Raw genomic sequence first — 17,727 nt, 5'->3', positions numbered from 1 at the left:
AGATTGACCTCCTCCACTATTCTTCTTGGGGCAGTCCTTCAAAGATGTGTCCCTCTGGCGACAACCAAAGCATATAATCCTTGGTTTCTTGCAATCCCTGGCAAAATGCCCTGGAAGTCCACAACTCCTGCAAACACTTTGATTTGCAGTCTGGAATGCCTGATTCTTCCTACTACCGTAGTAGTTGTTGTTGTTGTTGTTGTTGTTGTTGTTGTTGTTGTATCTAGGCTTGAAACTCAAGCTGGTGTTAGGCTTGTTACTAACAAACCTCTTAGGCTCATACTTGGCCTTCTTCCTCTTCTCTTCTTGCAGTTGTTTGAAGTCATCTTCAAGAGTGATGGCTGCATCCACCAACTCTTGGAATTCTGTTGCTCTCATCATCCATATTGTACTTTGAACCGGGGACTTAACCCCCTCGTAAATCTCTTCTTCTTCTTGTCCTCGGTGTTGACTTCCTCAACAGCATCGGACAGACAACTTTGAAAACTCCACGACATAAGTCGGATTGCCTTATCCTTACGCTCGAGACTCTCAAACTCTCGACGCTTCAGTTCCACAATACTTTCAGGGACATTGGATTCCCTGAACTTCCTTGCAAACTCCTCCCAGGTGAATACCTTTCCTGCCGGATACACGGCTACAATGTTGTCCCACCATGATGCGGCAGGTCCACATAGCAGATGGGTAGCATATCGGACCTTCTCTTGGTCATTGCATCCAACAGTGTTGAGCTTGCGCTCAGTATCCATCAACCAATCTTCCGCGTCCATCGGCTCGGGCGCGTATGCGAAAGATATCGGCTTGGTGTTTTGGAAGTCTGCTAATGTGACTCCCTGGTTCTCAGGTCTCTCCACCCTATTCTGCTGCATCAGATCCTGAAGGAATTTGTTCTGCAGCTCCAGTGTTACACGTTGCCTTTCTTCCGCCAGTTGCATGTACTGGATAAAGTTTTGCTGCGTCATGGGTGGTGGTGGTGGTGGAAACTGATCTCTGGCTGCACCCTCAGCCTCTTCCTTTTCCTTTGCTTCGCGCTCCATGCGCTGCGCTTCCGTCTCATTTCCTAACGTTCCCGACATAATCCCCCTAGTTCTGCAACACAAGATGATACTCATAGTTACTCCATGCGCAAGTTTTCTGAGCTCAACTTTGTGCACAGAACTAGTCACGCAATGGAAATCAAGAAGCAAAACCAAATCATACAAAACATATACCCTGTATATACATACATAAGTGGTCTTATTACAATACTCAAGTCGATGTGAGTATGCAAACTCACTTATTAAAGTATATATACAAATTTATACAAATATTACAAACTATAATACACGTGGTACTTGTGTATTATAGCCACGCCTCCCTTGGTGGACTTCTAATCGGTCTTCACTCTCGATACATTCCGAGGCTTCCATCCTGGTCGAACGTGTCGTCCTCTGATAGACCCTGGAACATAAGGTCTCCCCGTTGGCTTGTAGTCCGAATCCGATGATGACCCTAAGGAGAAATCGTATTCACAAACCGATCGTTGAGTGCATCATAGTCCACCCATCGGGTGTACTCTCCTAGCCCCACCATAAGGGTTACCAAAACCCATACCCGACTCAACCTTGTGTCGGATATCCTCCATCCACTCCTTCATTACTAGGATAGCTCTGGTTACGGGTTGTTGCATCATCGTTCATCTCTCCATCATAATACTCGGTAGTACTATGGGTTCCAGTATCACTACCCCAACGCCAACCCCTAGAATTCTCGATCGGAGTCTCGGAACGCCGGTTGTTCCCGGATTCCGCTCCGCCTTCGTATCCCCCATAGGAACTACCCGTAAAGTTCCCAGTGTAACAGTGTAGGTTCACGTGCAAGTGGATCAAAGCTGATGTAGTCACCACTGAATAAACCGGTGTGTGCACTACATTCTCCATAGGTTCTTTTCCCCTACTTTCCTCCTTGGGTTCGGTAAATTCCTCTAGCATCGTATCAATAGCTCCTATCGAGATGATGATTCAGGTGAAAGAGTAATGATATGAAGTTACGGCTATTATCCATATATTTTGCCGCTGCTATGGGTTTGCGTTTGGCGTATTTGTAGTGGTTGAGCATGGGATCTTCTTCTTCCTGATTATGGGGAATATGGGAAAACTCGGAATCCATAAGCTCTTTTGTCTTATGTTCCCGTATGTCGGTTATGGCTCTCATAACAGCTATATGATAGGCTGTGTTGGTTGTCCTAGCTTCTCCGGTGGCATGACTACGCTCATTCCCAAAGATTCGGAAGTCGCAGTCCTACTACGCACTTGGCTAACACCGGTCCATCATAGAACATGTACTTCTTTTCTTGGAATGCGGGATCACACCCAAATTCCGGCAACATGGCTCGTAGGATATCGACAAGTCCTCCTTTGTACTCGTTCGGTGTGGAATCCATAACTTTCACGTTTCTTCCCGGTCGTGAACTTGCCATGTTGGCTGTAGAAATAGAAAGATTATAAGATTAGTAATAATGCATCATAATAGAGATAATAAAGAATTATCGCACTAAAAGATATGATTGTTGTATTCTCAATTGAATATACACCATATTTTTAGAGAATTCTTTACTAATCCTATTTGACTCCTAACGTTTAGTCCCATTTACTAGGTTCCAACCTAAGGTCAAAGCTTTTGCTCTGATACCAAGTTGTGGTGACCACGCATACCACCGCATGTTGTAGTATGCCAGTCGTTGATATAACATTCGCGAAGTACCATTCCGCAAATATTACATCCCTCAGAGTAGTACAGCAGAACATAGCAGGGTCCATAACTCATTCACATATTAATACAATCATCATACACAAGTCGTCTCGGAGCTCCTCTTGGGTTCTGAGAGGATAACTCCTGGGTTCGAGGCGAACCCAACTTAACTTACAATAACCTTGTCTCATTAAACTAAACATTTATTTAAACGAGCGAGATAAATAGTAAGAGTTCGCGCTGCTCGGCTACTACTACTCCTCCCGATATCCTTAGGCTTGTTCTCCTCAGGAAGCCTCCCGGATCCGTAGACTATGATGTAGTCTACGCCTTCAACACCTCCTGAGAGGTCTGGTTCCTCGTAGCCGATGATCTCGGCTCCATCATTGCTGTCGTAGTCCTCCTCCTCCAGATGGTTCAGACAATCTAAGCATGGGGTTTAAGAGTGGTATGAGTACGAGCGTACTCAACAAGTTCATTATAGATAAGAGGTGTTTAATGCACTAGCTACGATATTAGACCGGAAAGTCTAACACCAATGCAAGTTTTGATAAACGTTTCTTCAAGAGATTGCTTTTATTTCAAAGAGCTATGTCCGTCGGCCTTCACCGGTTTACTAGAACTTCATGGAGCTCCTTTCCGGCCGCGTTCGCGATTCCTCAATCCGGAACGAGGGAGTGACAGTCACGATTCTTTACACTCTGCAGAGGTGTGTTGCTTTACCCATAAGAGATCTTAACCTTGGTGCCAACCGGGCAGCTTTCCCGTCCACACTTCCTTCGGTGTGAGGCCCGGTATAAGGTCTAGCCAATCATGTTCCTCCGCTACCTCGAACACCCACCCTTTTGTAAGATTGTCCTCCCCTATATCCATGATGAGACCGTTAGGGCATTCATATGCCTTCCCCTATCAACATGGATAGACCGTTCCGGACACCTTACAATCCCTCATAGACCGCAATACCGTGGGGACTTAAGGCTTCCCCGACCTACCGCTTGCACTTCGCACGACAAGTGTCTACGACCGTGCCGTGGGGACTTAAGGCTTCCCCGACCTACCACTTGCCGCCGACAGATACAAGTGTCTACGGTAAAGTGCATCCGTTGATGAACGAGAGGTGGAAACACTTTTGACTACTCCGTCCCACTCCGGATCTTATGGTTAACACGGGTATTACGGCACAAGAATCACTGGCGACATTTGTTGTTTAATCGTAGATGGATATAAGCCCGTGCAATGGAACCTCCACCATATCAACACAATCCATGGTTCCATTGCCCACCACATAGTCATATTCATAGTTATGAAAGTAGTGGTTTTGATTTTTGTGCAATAGTGATAACCATAATACTTTGCAAGTAATTTGATAAAAATACTCAAATGACATGAGCAAGTGATGAACTTGCACAGACAACACAAAGTTCTGCAGCTTGGAAGGTATGGACTGACCCTTGTCCTCTTGTTCTGAAAAATAGCATCATTGTCCGATAAGGGCAATGGTTAAAGAAGCAATTATGCATGATTCTATTTTTAGGGTTTGTTCCCCCCTTCCGATGTCGTTATTATTTCATGTAAGAGGTTAATACTAAGAATAATTTGAGAATACTTGAATTAGAGTAAAATACAACCTTGAAATGTTGTCAAGGTGTTTTTTTAGAGTCCAAATGAATTTATGGACTTATTTTCATTATTGAAAATAACATGTGTGATTTAAATGATTAGTTAATTCATCAAATTTGAACTTATTTTAGTTTATCTCCAAAAATTCCATTTCATATTTTATTATGATAGAGAATTTTATTCTGAGTGGTTTTCATATTTTTCATTATTTATTTTTTTTGGAGTTATTAATTAATTTCTATGAAATTTCCAAGTTTCTGATTTTTAATGGAATTTAGCAAAGACCAATTTGCCCCACAGGCCCACTGTCGGTGGAGCCCGGTGGTTTGGCTAGACCAGCTCGGGTCCAACCGACCTGAGCGGTCGGTCGCTCACTCCCTCACCACGCGCCGCTCGTCCTAACCCTAATTCCCCAATCACGCTCTGGCGACCCGCGTCGCCCGCATCGTCGCCGGCCGATTCCGGCGATCACCGGCCGCCATGGCCCTCGCCATGGGGTGCATCTGTACCGCCACGCGATGGCGCACCAGATCCACGGCATAGATCTGGTTCTAAGCCGCCCCTATGCCGATCCCCTTCTCGTTTGACCGCACGGTGGTGCGGTGCTCACCGGCACCTCAGGCGTGATGACGCCGCCGGCCGTCGCCGCCAAGATGTGGAGCGCTGCGGCCCTCGTCGGGCACTGGCATGGCACGGCCAGTGCCGCCGTGTCTTCGGCGCGCGCCGCCGTGGCCGCCACGGCCACGCTGCCGTCTGCTCGCTCCGGTACACGCGCCGCCTCCCTCTTTCTCCTGTGCCTCTCTTCTTCCTCCTCCGGTATCCCTGGCCATGGCTTCCCTCCTTGTGGAGGTGCTGGCCGTGCTCGCCATCTTGCGCCGTTGTAAATCTACCGGCTTGGTTCGTTGTATGTGCTTATGTTGCTCTGCTTTGCTGGATGCCTATGTTGCTTTGTCGCTCTACAGCTATGCGTATCTTTGCTTCTTGTCTTTGTTATTACCATGCTTCGTGCTACCTAGCTATTTACATTCATTGTAATTTCGGCCGTGGCCCTCCGTGATTGCTCATGAGCATCCGGTGATGCTCATGGCCTGTTGGCATGCTCCTATTCTTTTTCTTGTCACTTGGGCATACGTGTGTGCTTAATCCTGTCCCTGGCTTGATTGTGGTGGTTAATCCTTGCATATTTGCAAGTGCCGGTGCCTCCGGGCTAGTTCATTGAGTTCAGATTCATGATTATGCTCAATTGATCATTCTTGTTGCATTATCAACTCCATCCCTGGATGGAGTGCTTCGGATACAATTATAAATGATTTATGTAATTGTCTGTGATATAACCGTTGCTTAAGCGTGGCTATTTCATTTAAATGATTCATGGATTGCTGCGGACTTGCCCTTGTCAAGCTTTTGTATGTTAAGGCAAGCCACGATGATCATATAATCATCGATCTTGGATAATTCAACTGCTGTCCTATGGCTTGTGTTTCATCGATGCTTTTACTTGACTGTGTAGTACTCAAGCATGTGCTGATGCATGCTCTTGCTTACCCCAAGACTGCTGTGGTTTGCGATGATCTTCTAGATCATGAGCAAGTGTATGTATTATGGTTGCTTGTGTATTTCGATTATCTGTCTAGTTTGGCTTAATCACATGGATAATTGATGTGAAGCTGCTTTCTGCGATTATGATCATTTCATTTAGTTTGGTAGGGTTAGATGGATGCCAACACCTGGTTGTGTACCCTAACCCTCCTTTTGAACCCTACTTGGGTGATGATATATGTGCATGGTTTCTTTGTTGGAATTGGTTAAGTGGTTGAGGTGATCTGGCGGTATTCATGTGCTTTGCCACAGGATGGCTCCCCTATTTGGTGGCTTTCGTGATGGATAAATGCTCACCGGCTAGTCACTTAGTGAATTTCCAGTAGCTTTGATGTTGATAATTAGGATAGGCACATGTTGCCTGTCAATCTGATGGTTTAGCTAGGTCAATAGGTGCTTTGTGATTACGATTGGTGCAAGGAATAAATCCATGTTGGATTTCTCTGGTTTTGACACTTGTGTTGTCATAACCGGTGTTCCCTGGTTTATTTTCCTGTTAGCCTTAGTTGTACTTGCGGCACCAATTGGTTTAGTAACCAAATGATGATACACCTAGGGTTTTCTACCCTTCGTGCTCCCGTGATGCAATCATGCTTAAGTATGAGCAAGATATGATCTTGCTCAGGCTCTTGTGTGGTATACCTCACTCCAGCTCCTAGAATTAAGTGTTGTTGTAGAGGATTGCTTCTGTGATGCTTGGTTTGCTTGCCCTTCTCCTCCTTACAAGCTTGTGGTGCTTTACTCCATTTGGTACTTGCTCACAGCTGACAGTTTTTTGGTGAAACTGTCCCTGGATGGTTTCTGGTGGCTTGTGGTTTTTCCCTGTTCTAAGTGTTCTTAGTGTTCTTGATGAACTTACCACCTGCTTTTGTCGATGGATGAACAATGACTAGGGTTTGGCTCTGAAAAGGTTATATATGGTGCTCTCTTGCATCCCTGGTTGACAGCTCCTGCTTGTCACTTTGGTGACTCACTGATGATGTGTGAGTGTGTGGTGCCGCATGCACACTCAGTGCCTGGGTGTTGAGCATACACACCTGATGTGTGTCTTTGCTTGTGTGTCTGTGTGAACCAGATCATGTGCATCCGGCTTGGAAAGGATCAGCTCGGCGAGCTGTGATATAATCCACCATTTTAACTTCTTTTCTAACCTTGCCAAGTGGCTTTGCCACTTGGCATAATTTGTTCTTCTTCTATGTGATTTTGTGCAGGGATCAAGAATGGATAAAAATGGACTTGGAGTTCATCATATACAAGATAAAGTGAAGATGATCTTGTAGAATTTAGACTAGGACTATTAACTTGTAATTTTTCTTTATTTTTAATTCTGCCCATTTATGTAATGTGTTGTATTATTCTTTTATTTCACTTATGAATATTGTAATGACATTGTAATATGTGTGATGGTCAATAAAGCTCAAAGTTTTCCCTAATGAGCTTTACTTTATTATAATTGTTCATCTTATTTATTATTGTTCATTTACTTAATGAATTTCCTTAATTGAATTATTTAAGGTAATTATTTAATGTTTGAATTTGAAATTCAAATTCAACCTTGGTTTGAATTCAACCATGTCATATCATTTAGAATTCAATCAAGTAAACTCTCCCCTCTCTTCTCAAAACCCTAAACTAGTGAAGTGAGATGCAAGTTTGTCGCACTCTCGAAACCCTAACCCTGTAAGGTGTCGAGAGAGAAACTTGTCCCCCTTCGATGCAGTTTTTGTTTAAAAGCGCGAAATTTCCCCAGAATTTACTATGCAATGCACATCCCTTTCTAAATTCTACCCCTCGATCGTCTCTAAACCTGGGACATTACATCCTTCTTCTGCAGTAGTTCCGCAGCTTTTAGCATGTTGTCCTTTGGAGTTTCCAGCGGCTGGTGATCTGCGGGCGTGTTGAAGGGTATCCTGCGAGGCGGAATTGCTTCTCTAACAATTCGATCGGCCTCACTTTGTGCATAGATCATCTTTACTTCCCACTCAGCCCTCATGCTCTTGACCTGCTCGAGTGTGGCGGTAATCTCGCGGTCCCGTCTGTCGAAGTTTTCCGGCCCAGTGCCGCATGATCTGCCCTTCCTACCTTTAACGCAGCTTCGGCATCGGCGAGCCTCTTGGCCGTGGCCGCATTTCCTTTACGGCGGTCTCTAGAGCCTCCGGATCTGCGGCGTCGCCGGGGTTATAGGTGTGTTAAGAATCGCTCGCGCGGCCACCTCCTCTCGCCGACAGGATTTCCTCCTGGGAAGAATCCCTTTGGGGTCGCACCCGAGACATTGGAGATCCTTGTTGGGATGGTTGAGGGTCGGATTGGCTGACTTGGTCTCCAGATCCGGTTGTCCCAATACTGCTACCGTTGCGAGAACTCGCTTAGGCCGGGCGGAGTCGACTTCGTGCCGATCACCGTATCCTTATTCCCTTAACTTGCGAACTAAGTCATCAGATTCAATGGAGGGGGTATCACCGTAAATTGGGCTCAGGTTCCCAAAAATCGACTCTTCAACCGGAGTCTCGCTCTCTCCGACAAGCTCGGCTGATCCGGATCCGCGTTGTGTTCCGGTGCCTCTTCCTGCTCGGGACCAGCTCCGTCTTCTTGAGGGGCGGTTCCGGCGGTATGGGCCAAGAAGTGTACGAAGTGGCACCTCTGCTTTTCTAACACACAGGAGACCCAAGCGGATCGCATTGGTCTTCCACCTTTGTTTCTGCTCGTGGCGGATTGGGTGGGCTTTGAAATTTCCAGATCCAAGGCGGAATCTTCCTTGGGAAGCTCCTGCGTCTTAGATCGGATCTTCGCGACAGCGTCCAGCTCTGCGGCGGTCGCGTCTGCGTTACTTACCAGCGGGTTTCCGTCGGAATCGACGGTTTCCCCGATGAAGATGTGTATGCCGCCAATTGGGACGATGGAGAGCTTGACGGGGTTTGTCCTAGCCGGAATCCAGCAGTCATCCGGAGGGACGATCGGCAGATTCCCGGCGTAAAGGACGCGTCCCACAGCGATGGTGTCGTCGTAGCTTCCCATGGCGGAACCCTCCCGGTTCCGGCCTCCAGACGCCACAGGCCCCACGGTGGGCGCCAACTGTCGTTGCCTAAATCGACGGTACCCTGAGGGAGGGATCCCACGAGGGGGAGAAGAAGTAGGGGCCATAGGGCGGAGTGCTCTCGGGACGGTGGTACGCGAGTTACCCAGCTTCGGAACACCTGCACGATGACAGGGCCTACTGCTGCTTGTCTGGAATTATCTGGGCGCTTTCGCGTTGTTACAATGAGTTGTGGTTGTCCCTCTAGGGGTCCCGGGATCCGGCTTATAAAGGCGCACGGATCTAGGGTTTACATGGAGAGTCCCAGCCGGATTACAGATAGCCTAGCTACGGTACAATATCTTGCCGTGCACGTCATGGATCCGCCTTCCATACACGTCGTACTGGATCCGGGTTCCTCATGGGCCTCCATGGATCCGGGTTACTCCTAAGGTCGGTACGGATCCGGCCTGCTGATCCTGGGCTGGACTTCTTCCTTCATGATCAACAGCAACTGGGCCGCCCGATGGGCCACATGCCTCATCACCGTCTGTGGGCCACCCGGGCTTGCCGGATCTAGGCACTGTCGATGGTACACCCATGATGGCACTCTCTCCTATGAAGGTCACGGTTGAAGTCGGAGCTGCCTCCTCCTCGACGTGTTTGGGGGTCGACTGTTTGGCATAGGCTCACATTGGCTCCATTATCGTTCGCGGCGAGGGTCTCGGTGACGGTCGTCTAAGGTGAAGTCGGAATCGCTGGCTCGTGGAGGAGTGACGACGATGACGCTCGATGACATCCTCTTCGATGGCTTTTCTTCTCAATGGCGTGTGTGCTCCGTGTGGGTAGCCAGGTTGGCCGGGGTGTCCAGTGTGTGTTGTTGGTTTTCGCCCATTTTTCTCCTAAAAATTGGGCACTTTCTTCTTAATTAATGGATGAGGCAAAGCTTTTGCCTCCGTTTCAAAAAAAAAAAAATTTCTAAGAATTTAAAGGTTGCTATTGGATCACTAGTTTAAATTTGTTACTAAATTACATAGGCAAGAGCTTCGCGAATGGGATACCAACGCTGACAAATACTGACGCAACCTTTTTGGGTAATCCTCGGTACACAACCTCTCACATTAATCAGGAACAACAGAAACTGGCAGCACACTAGATTATGCAATTCCCATGTTTTGTTACTTCCATTTTTCTGCCACGAGCCTCTTGCAAGATCTATGTGGTATACTTCGGTATATATCTAGGTAAAAATACATGTGTCAAAATTTTCAGTTGTACACATAAGGGCACAAAGCAACCCCATGTGAACATCTGCATATATCCATTGTTTTCTAGACAAAATGCAACTTAGCAGCAGCAATTAATAATGGGCACGCTATAAGTACAACAAAAAATGAACATATACCAAGAATAATCTAGCATATTGAGACAACGTAGGTACTTATATACGGCCGCAAATCACTGATATGCTGGATCTCCGTGTGCTCCGGTTGTATACGGCCGCAAATCACTGTGATATGCTGGATCTCCGTGTGCTCCGGTTGTATGGGAATTAGTTTACCACCGCCAACTGCTTGCACATTTTGATCATCAGTCAAATTAATTTCTTGCATTGAGCTTCAGGGGATGCTCTTGAAAATGGATGTGCAAAATGGATGCACATTTTGATCATCAGTCAAAAAAAATTTATTTTGATTTACACAGAATTGACGATCCACCTTGGAAGGTGACCATTCCACCATTTGTTTAGTGAGTTGAATGCCTATGTTCCAGGCATCAATAGTTGGTCTAGTCTTCGATCCTTGGTAGTTCAATTTGCTAATTGGTTGCACCAAAAGTTCGAAATTGGCCTCTTCTGGCAGTTAGTTTGTCATTCAGAGTAGCTCGATTTTGATGCTTAATTAAATTTAAATTTAGAGATCATGTACCTCGTGGGTTTCTGCCTGTTGTATCATTTGTTGTGCAAGGGAAATGTACATAAACATAGTCTTTGTAACAAGGAAAAGGTAGTCTACCCATGTCCTAGTGTTGTACATTTTTTTTCGTCTATCGGGACATTGGAAATATATCGTCGTAAGTTTATGCAAGTATTTCAGTGAAGAGTTTAGCTTATCATGTTTTCTTCTAGGTGAATCATATTCTGCCATATGAAATCGATCTTACCTTTGTTACCGTGGTTTATCTGTTGATTTTCTCCTGAAGATATATGTGTCAATTGAGTACAAATTGTACCCATTCAGTATATCACAGGGAGGTAGGAGCATAGATGCCAAACTGTTCTAAAGATTACTGTTGTTTTCAACAAATTGTGGCATGAAGCTATTCGAGATCTGAATATATTTCCTTATTTGTTTCACATGTTTTTGGTGACGAAGGTTAGCAAGTAAAGAAACCTCAAGACCTAATTTTGATGAATTGTTGCGAAGAGTTATTGATTTTTTTCAAAGGGAAAACCGTAACCCTAGGGTCACACTACCGACACATGGCGCCAGCGCGCCAGCGCGCGCGGCCGAGCGAGCCGCCGCCGGCGGCGGATCTGCTGGCCTCCCTCCCGCCGCCCCTGCTCGACGCCATCCTCGCCCGCCTCGACATCCGGGACGCCGTCCGCACATCCGCGCTCTCCCGCGACTGGCGCCGCCGCTGGGAGGCCCTCCCCTCCATCTCCCTCTCCTTCCTCGACAAGCGCGGCGGCACGCCCACCTCGGTGGCCGTCGACCGCGTCCTCGCTCGCTACCCGGGCCACATCTCCAGCTTCTCCTTCCACTGCGACAAGTACTCCGCCGCCCGCGTCGCCGACTGGCTCGTCGCCCTCTGCGGCCGCGGCGTCAGGTCCATCAACCTCCAGTGCTCCTACTACTACTACTCCATCACCCTCCACTCCTCCGTCTTCCTCTGCACCCAGCTCGTCTACCTGGAGCTCAACGGCTGCCTTATGCCGCCTCTCCCACTGGGGTTCCCCGGCTTCCCTGTGCTTGAGGAGCTAAAACTGTACGCCGCCCAGTTCCCAGAGAACGGGGAGAGCTTGCTGGAAGAGATTCTTGGAGGGTCGCCCTCGCTTAACACCCTGAATCTTTCCTACCTGTATATCCGCGACGATGGCCCCCAAAACGAGTGGGTGATTGGTGGACCTAACATACGGAAACTTACGATAATTTCGGATAAATCTTATGGTTGGCGGATCACGGACCTGCCATGCCTCGATGAAGCCACCATCGATTTGGGAAAGTATGTGAGCTCTGGCGATTTCCAAGGATTCATTGCCGGGTTTGCACAAGTTAGGAAGCTCATTCTCCATACGTGCTACCCACTGCCACCGGTACATTTTTCATCCTTACATCTTACTCCTATGTTGCTACTTGGTAATTGTGATCAATCAAGAGACATCACTAATGAAATTGAACTATTTCAAGCAACAGGGAGTGTGCTTGTAAATCCATGTTCCGTGTCCGTGTAGGCATCCGCAATAGTTTTCAATGCTTTCTGTTTGCTCCTGTCAAAGTTTTATTATGTTGCTACAGGGTTTTTTTCCTAATCAAAGATGCTCGAAATATAAACTGAATGCTCTGTCTCTGCTTCTTTTTTGTTATTACTTGAATCGATCTTCAGTTCCAAGGCACCTCAACGTTTCTAGTTGTAACCTGCTCGATTCTTTTTATGAGTGGGTTTCGGTGCTCTAAAAATAGGTGAGTAGTTGCTCCTTTGTTCTACTACCCGGTTCCTACACGTGCTCTAAAAAAAATGTTCTGGTTCTGGTAATTTTAGTATTATGGTAGTAACCTTTTTTAGCGGAAAGAGTAATGCCAATTGTGCAATAGTTCTCCTAACCCTCCTTTGCATTGGAATTCACAATGTTTGTTTTTATTTTACAGCTAGCAAATGGTCATTTAATGGAAACACTTCCATGTACCTTTTACAACTTAAAGAGCTTAATCCTCTGGACACATTTCTGTGAGAGGCCTGCCATTTTGGCAACCTTATGCTTACTAATGAATGCTCCTAATCTAGAAGAACTTGAAATTACGGTAAGAACTAAGAACACACCTTTGCATATTGTCATATTTTTTTTTTTTTGCTTGGAGGTGATCACTGCTATTTTTGATGCTAACATATTTTTGTTGTTTTTCAAGATCGAGCGTACTTTCTTGGATGGAATTGAAGCAAATGCAGAGAATCATAATACACAATACACTGATGCCTTCTGTGCCAACCTTCAGGTTGTGAAAATAAAGGGTATTGGCTGGTTGCCAAGTGAAATGTGTTTTATCAAGCTCGTTTTATCGAAAGCAATAGTTCTTCGCACAATGTATCTTAGACTTGGTTATGAAAGCTCAAAGTCTAACGAGGATGTACTGTGTGAACTAATGACATACAGAAGGGGTTCACCTCATGCTCAAGTCTTCTTTAATGGTAAATGACCCTTAAATTTTAGTCATTTATCCATGTCATGTATTTCCATTGAACAGTATGGAGTATAATATTCATTTTGCAACTAAAGTTAGTCCTTGGGTTACTACAATTGTGACTACTGTTATCTATACCCGACAGAATAGTATTGATGCTTAGGAGGAAGGGATGGATGGTAATACAAGAATCGTGTGTCATGTCAACAGAAATCACGTGTGAGAGTGGATTGGATCCATCCTAATTTTCTTTAGAAGATCATGACTTGCTTGTTTCTGTACAAAATAAGTGGAGTTTTTATTATCTTTTCCAAACGACTACTACCTCTGTTCCTATGCATAAGGCACACATGCATTTCAGTGTGAACTTTGACCGAACAAATTAGACAACTATCTCGATTATATAGTACATAAGTGATATTGTTAGAATCGTATTGAAAAGTACTTTGTAATGATACCAACTTTATATCAAATAGTTTTTATATAAATAGATTCATTTTGGTCAGAGATAAAACATGAAAAATGAGGGTGCCTTATTCATTTGAATGGAGGGTACCTTGTAGTTGGATTACATTATCATCACATAAAAGAACATATGTTTTGTGCTAGTATCTATCTTTAGCTTAGGTGCTGTCTAATGCTAACAACCTCCCTTCAGTCTTTACAAAAGGAAAATTAAAACAAGACAGAAGTGCATATTTTTACATCGGAGCATCAAGTGATAATCTAGCTTTATGCATTGACAGCTGACATCGATTTAGAGTACGGCACACTGGGATGCACATTGGCTGAGTCTTGTGGATGTATCTTACAGGGAAAAAAGTTGGTATTTATCCAACACCCTGTTGAGTGCAGCGGAACCTGACATTTGAGTTTCATACTTCACTGAATGCATTGTAGATTTGTGAACTACCACATGCTGCTAATTCTTTATTACTCTGATATTTTTATCACCTGCTTAATATCTTGTAACGAGTCACTTAAATTTCATGTATTGACCGCTATCTTTTTGCAGGTAAGATTGAATAGATTGTTAATTGCAGACTGTCTTTTGTGTCTTGCTGGGAATGGTTGCATAATACATTTAGGTGGCTTACTTGCATACGTTGGTGTCAAACCCTCTTTTGATCTTCTCTAACTACGTACCCTTGGAGGCTAGATATGCATCCCGAAGAAAATGGCTGCTGGCAGGAGCTACTATAACGCTCTGTTTTGGTCATACGTAATCCTTGTACGAGTTGGGCGCCTTTCCCGTGCTAATGGCCTGCAAAAGTTGCAAATACGGAGTAACTCTTTTATTTGTTGTTTCGAATTTTCAATGAGAATTACATGGTGTCGCTGTTCCATCATTTGATTAAGTTGGTTACTACAAATTTGTTTGCAAGAGCTTCAGGAATGAGATACCGGCTACGGCAAATAGTTAAGTAACCAGAAAATATGGGTTCATTACTACCGTTTTTTGAGCAATTCTCGGAATACAGCTTCTGCACATAACTCTCAGGAAATGCAGAAATGTTTGCAGTACCAGTTTAAGTTATGCAATTACCATGCTTTTTTTTACTTCCATTTTACTACTCCAAGCATTCTGCAAGATCAAAATCGTATACCTCTGTTTATATCTGAAATAAAATAGTGTCAAAATTTCAGTTATACATACTAGGGCAGGCAAACCCCATCTGAACATCTGTGTATGTCCAATGTAATACAACTTAGCAGCAAATGTCCTGTCTACCAGTTCCATGTGCAGCCTAGAAGATGAAACAGGGTATCATGCTACTATGACCTGCAGGAAAGCGGGCCTTACGACAACGCATCAGAGATGTCTGTGTACTCTGTCCAGGCTTTGTCCAGTGAAGGGCGAGAACGTTGGGAGCATTGGTATATCGATCGTAACCTGAATCTGCTTCCAAGCTGTTGGAATTTTTTCAGTCCTGATCTACCTTTGTATTGGAATGACTGGTTCATGGGCTACAATGTTACGGAATTGTTTGTGCAGAAGAACTGGGATCCAGGTAGTATGTTGTAATCAGGCTGTGCACCTCTTGCTTTCCCAAGATGCTTTTGCTTGTGGTGGGATCCTTGTTTAACTAAGGCAAACCACTGTATGGTGCAATTGAGTTTTAACAAGTTTGGCTCAGTATGCAAGGCAACCTGTACTGGTGCACACCAATTCGACCCTGGAGTTGGCATCTCTCATTGAGTTGGTACTCTGAAATTTGTCATGGTATGTATCCCTGGAAAGTGCAAAACAATGATTATCTTCTGTTTGGGGATAAGGAATGGATGCAAGATATCCAATCCGTGGAACCTATCAGTGTAGTTTATCATGCTCCTGCATTTTGGCGTGAACAACACAATGCTGGAACTTAGTTTCAAGTCTTGTCAACGCTTCAGTGTTGAAACTTCAGGCAAGAGAGTTGTGTACGGGAGATGTTAGTGCAGATTTCAGTAATTTGTAACATATTCCGGAGATTGTGCTTTGGGTCTGTTCAAGAAATGAGCCTCTCTTGGCAAAGTGTTGCATCACATGCATGTGTGGGAATCACTCGGTACATGGGCTTTTGGTGAAATGGGGATTCAGAGCATCTCCAGCCGCGTCCCCCAAAGGGATTTGGGGCGCACCAGACCAAAAATGCGTTCCAGCCGCATCCCCCAAAGCCCATTTTTGTCCGGCGCGCCCGATACGGTGTCCGGCGCTCCGAGCCCGTCCCCGTCCCACAGGGGACGTTCCGGGCACGCCGGACACAACGAAAAGCGAGGCGGGGAGTGGCGGGGCCGACCCGTCAGCGGCTCGGAAGGCTAAAACCCCGTCGCCTACCTTTGGTCAAGCGACGTTAATGGCGTCCCTGTTTTTCCAGGCGACGCAGAGACGCGTCTCGTCGTGCATGGCCGTGTGGCCATCCGCGCCGGCGTTATTGCGTGCAACCACCCGCTGCCACCGCTGTTTTAAGACGTCCTGCAGTTCTCACCGCTCACAAACCTTCTCGTCGCCGCCGCCTCCCCCCTCCCAGATCTTCTCCTCGCCGCTCCAAAAATGTCGAGCTCGTCCTCCCGCAAGATCGCCGCGGCGAACGGCTTCGGCCGCGGCAGCCTCACCGTGCCGGAGGCGTGGGCGATGTACCACGCCCGGTATCCAGTCCCGCCGGACATGCGGCTGCCAAGCATCGGAGGCTGGAAGATGGCCGTGAACAGCATTGGCGTCCCGCCGCCGCCGAAGCCGGGCACGGAGCAATGGAGGGACGCCATCAAGGCCCGGCGGGCTCAACTCACCGCCGAGGAGCGGTTGGATCCAACGTGGGCGGTCAACAACAACGACGCCTGGTGGACGACGTACTTCAAGGCGAAGTACGACATCGAGACGTACAGCACCGACAACCTCGTCGGCGGCCCCAACAGCTGGAACAAGGACGGCCGCGCCACGTTGCAGGGCGTTCGGCGCACCCTCGAGAACGTCATCCGCGGCATCCGCAACGGCGCTCCAAGGTTGGAGATGTCGTCGTCACCGCCGCTGTCTCCTCAATGGCAGCCGAGGAGGACGACTCGTCCTCCTCGCACTCTTCTTCCTCAGGACCGGCGCGATCGACGCCGTCCTCGTCGTACCGGTCGGCGCCCTACACCGTCCCCAAACGGGAGGTCAAGGAGGAGCCGGCGACGCCCGTCAACACGAGGCGTGGCGGCAGCGGCAGCGGCAGCCGGCGGCAGCAAGGGAGGCGCGGCGGCGCCCTCGTCATCCCGAAGCCGGAGGTGAAGGAGGAGCCGAAGGAATCGTCGCAGGCGGCGCTGCTGGCGGAGTACGAGCGGCAGCAGCGGCTCATCGCCAGCAGCGACGACCCCGAGGATCGCCAGGGCTGCGGGCGGCGTTCTTGGCGTCCATGAACGACAAGGACGCCTGGAGGGGCGACCTCGACGCGGCGATCGCCATGTCCATCCGCGACTCCGGCAAGCCGCTGGTGGACCTCACCGACGATGGCGAGGCAGGACCAAGCGGCTTGGTGAAGGACGAGCCCGTCGACGAGCGCGTCAAGCAGGAGGTCGTCACCGATGACATGTACAACTTCCACCAGTACTACGACGCCTCCGGCCGCCGCAAGTACTTCTAGATTAGGTTCAGTTTAAATTTAGTCAAATTTCGTTCGAATCTATGTAATACATGGCAAGTTTGGATGAATCTCGCTTAAGTTTAAAATTTGCGAAATTTGATTTGGAGGACGCGACTGGGGAGCGACATCCCCCAAACGCGGCACGAACGAAACACGTCCCCCAAACGCTCAATCCGGCGCGGTTTGGGGGACGGTTTGGGGGACGCGACTGGAGATGCTCTCAGGTTGAGTTCTGCTAAAGGGCGAGGTGAGCAATTTGTTTGTA

General features: G+C 47.0%; 1 protein-coding gene across 1 annotated transcript; it reads left to right on the top strand.

Annotated features, from left to right (window-relative positions):
• The first annotated feature begins 11,411 nt into the window (after positions 1–11,411).
• LOC127301385 (F-box/FBD/LRR-repeat protein At1g13570-like) lies at positions 11,412–15,888 on the top strand. The gene is made up of 4 exons (XM_051331618.2): positions 11,412–12,278; positions 12,832–12,984; positions 13,090–13,369; positions 14,378–15,888. Exons 1-4 carry the CDS (start codon positions 11,445–11,447, stop codon positions 14,389–14,391), a joined length of 1,281 nt encoding a protein of 426 aa, XP_051187578.1. The 5' UTR covers positions 11,412–11,444; the 3' UTR covers positions 14,392–15,888.
• Positions 15,889–17,727: the final 1,839 nt, after the last annotated feature.

Source organism: Lolium perenne, chromosome 5 (assembly GCF_019359855.2).
Source record: "Lolium perenne isolate Kyuss_39 chromosome 5, Kyuss_2.0, whole genome shotgun sequence".
Taxonomy (NCBI): Eukaryota; Viridiplantae; Streptophyta; class Magnoliopsida; order Poales; family Poaceae; genus Lolium; species Lolium perenne.
Note: the sequence above shows the minus strand (reverse complement) of the source record. Positions and strands in the feature narration are given on the sequence as shown.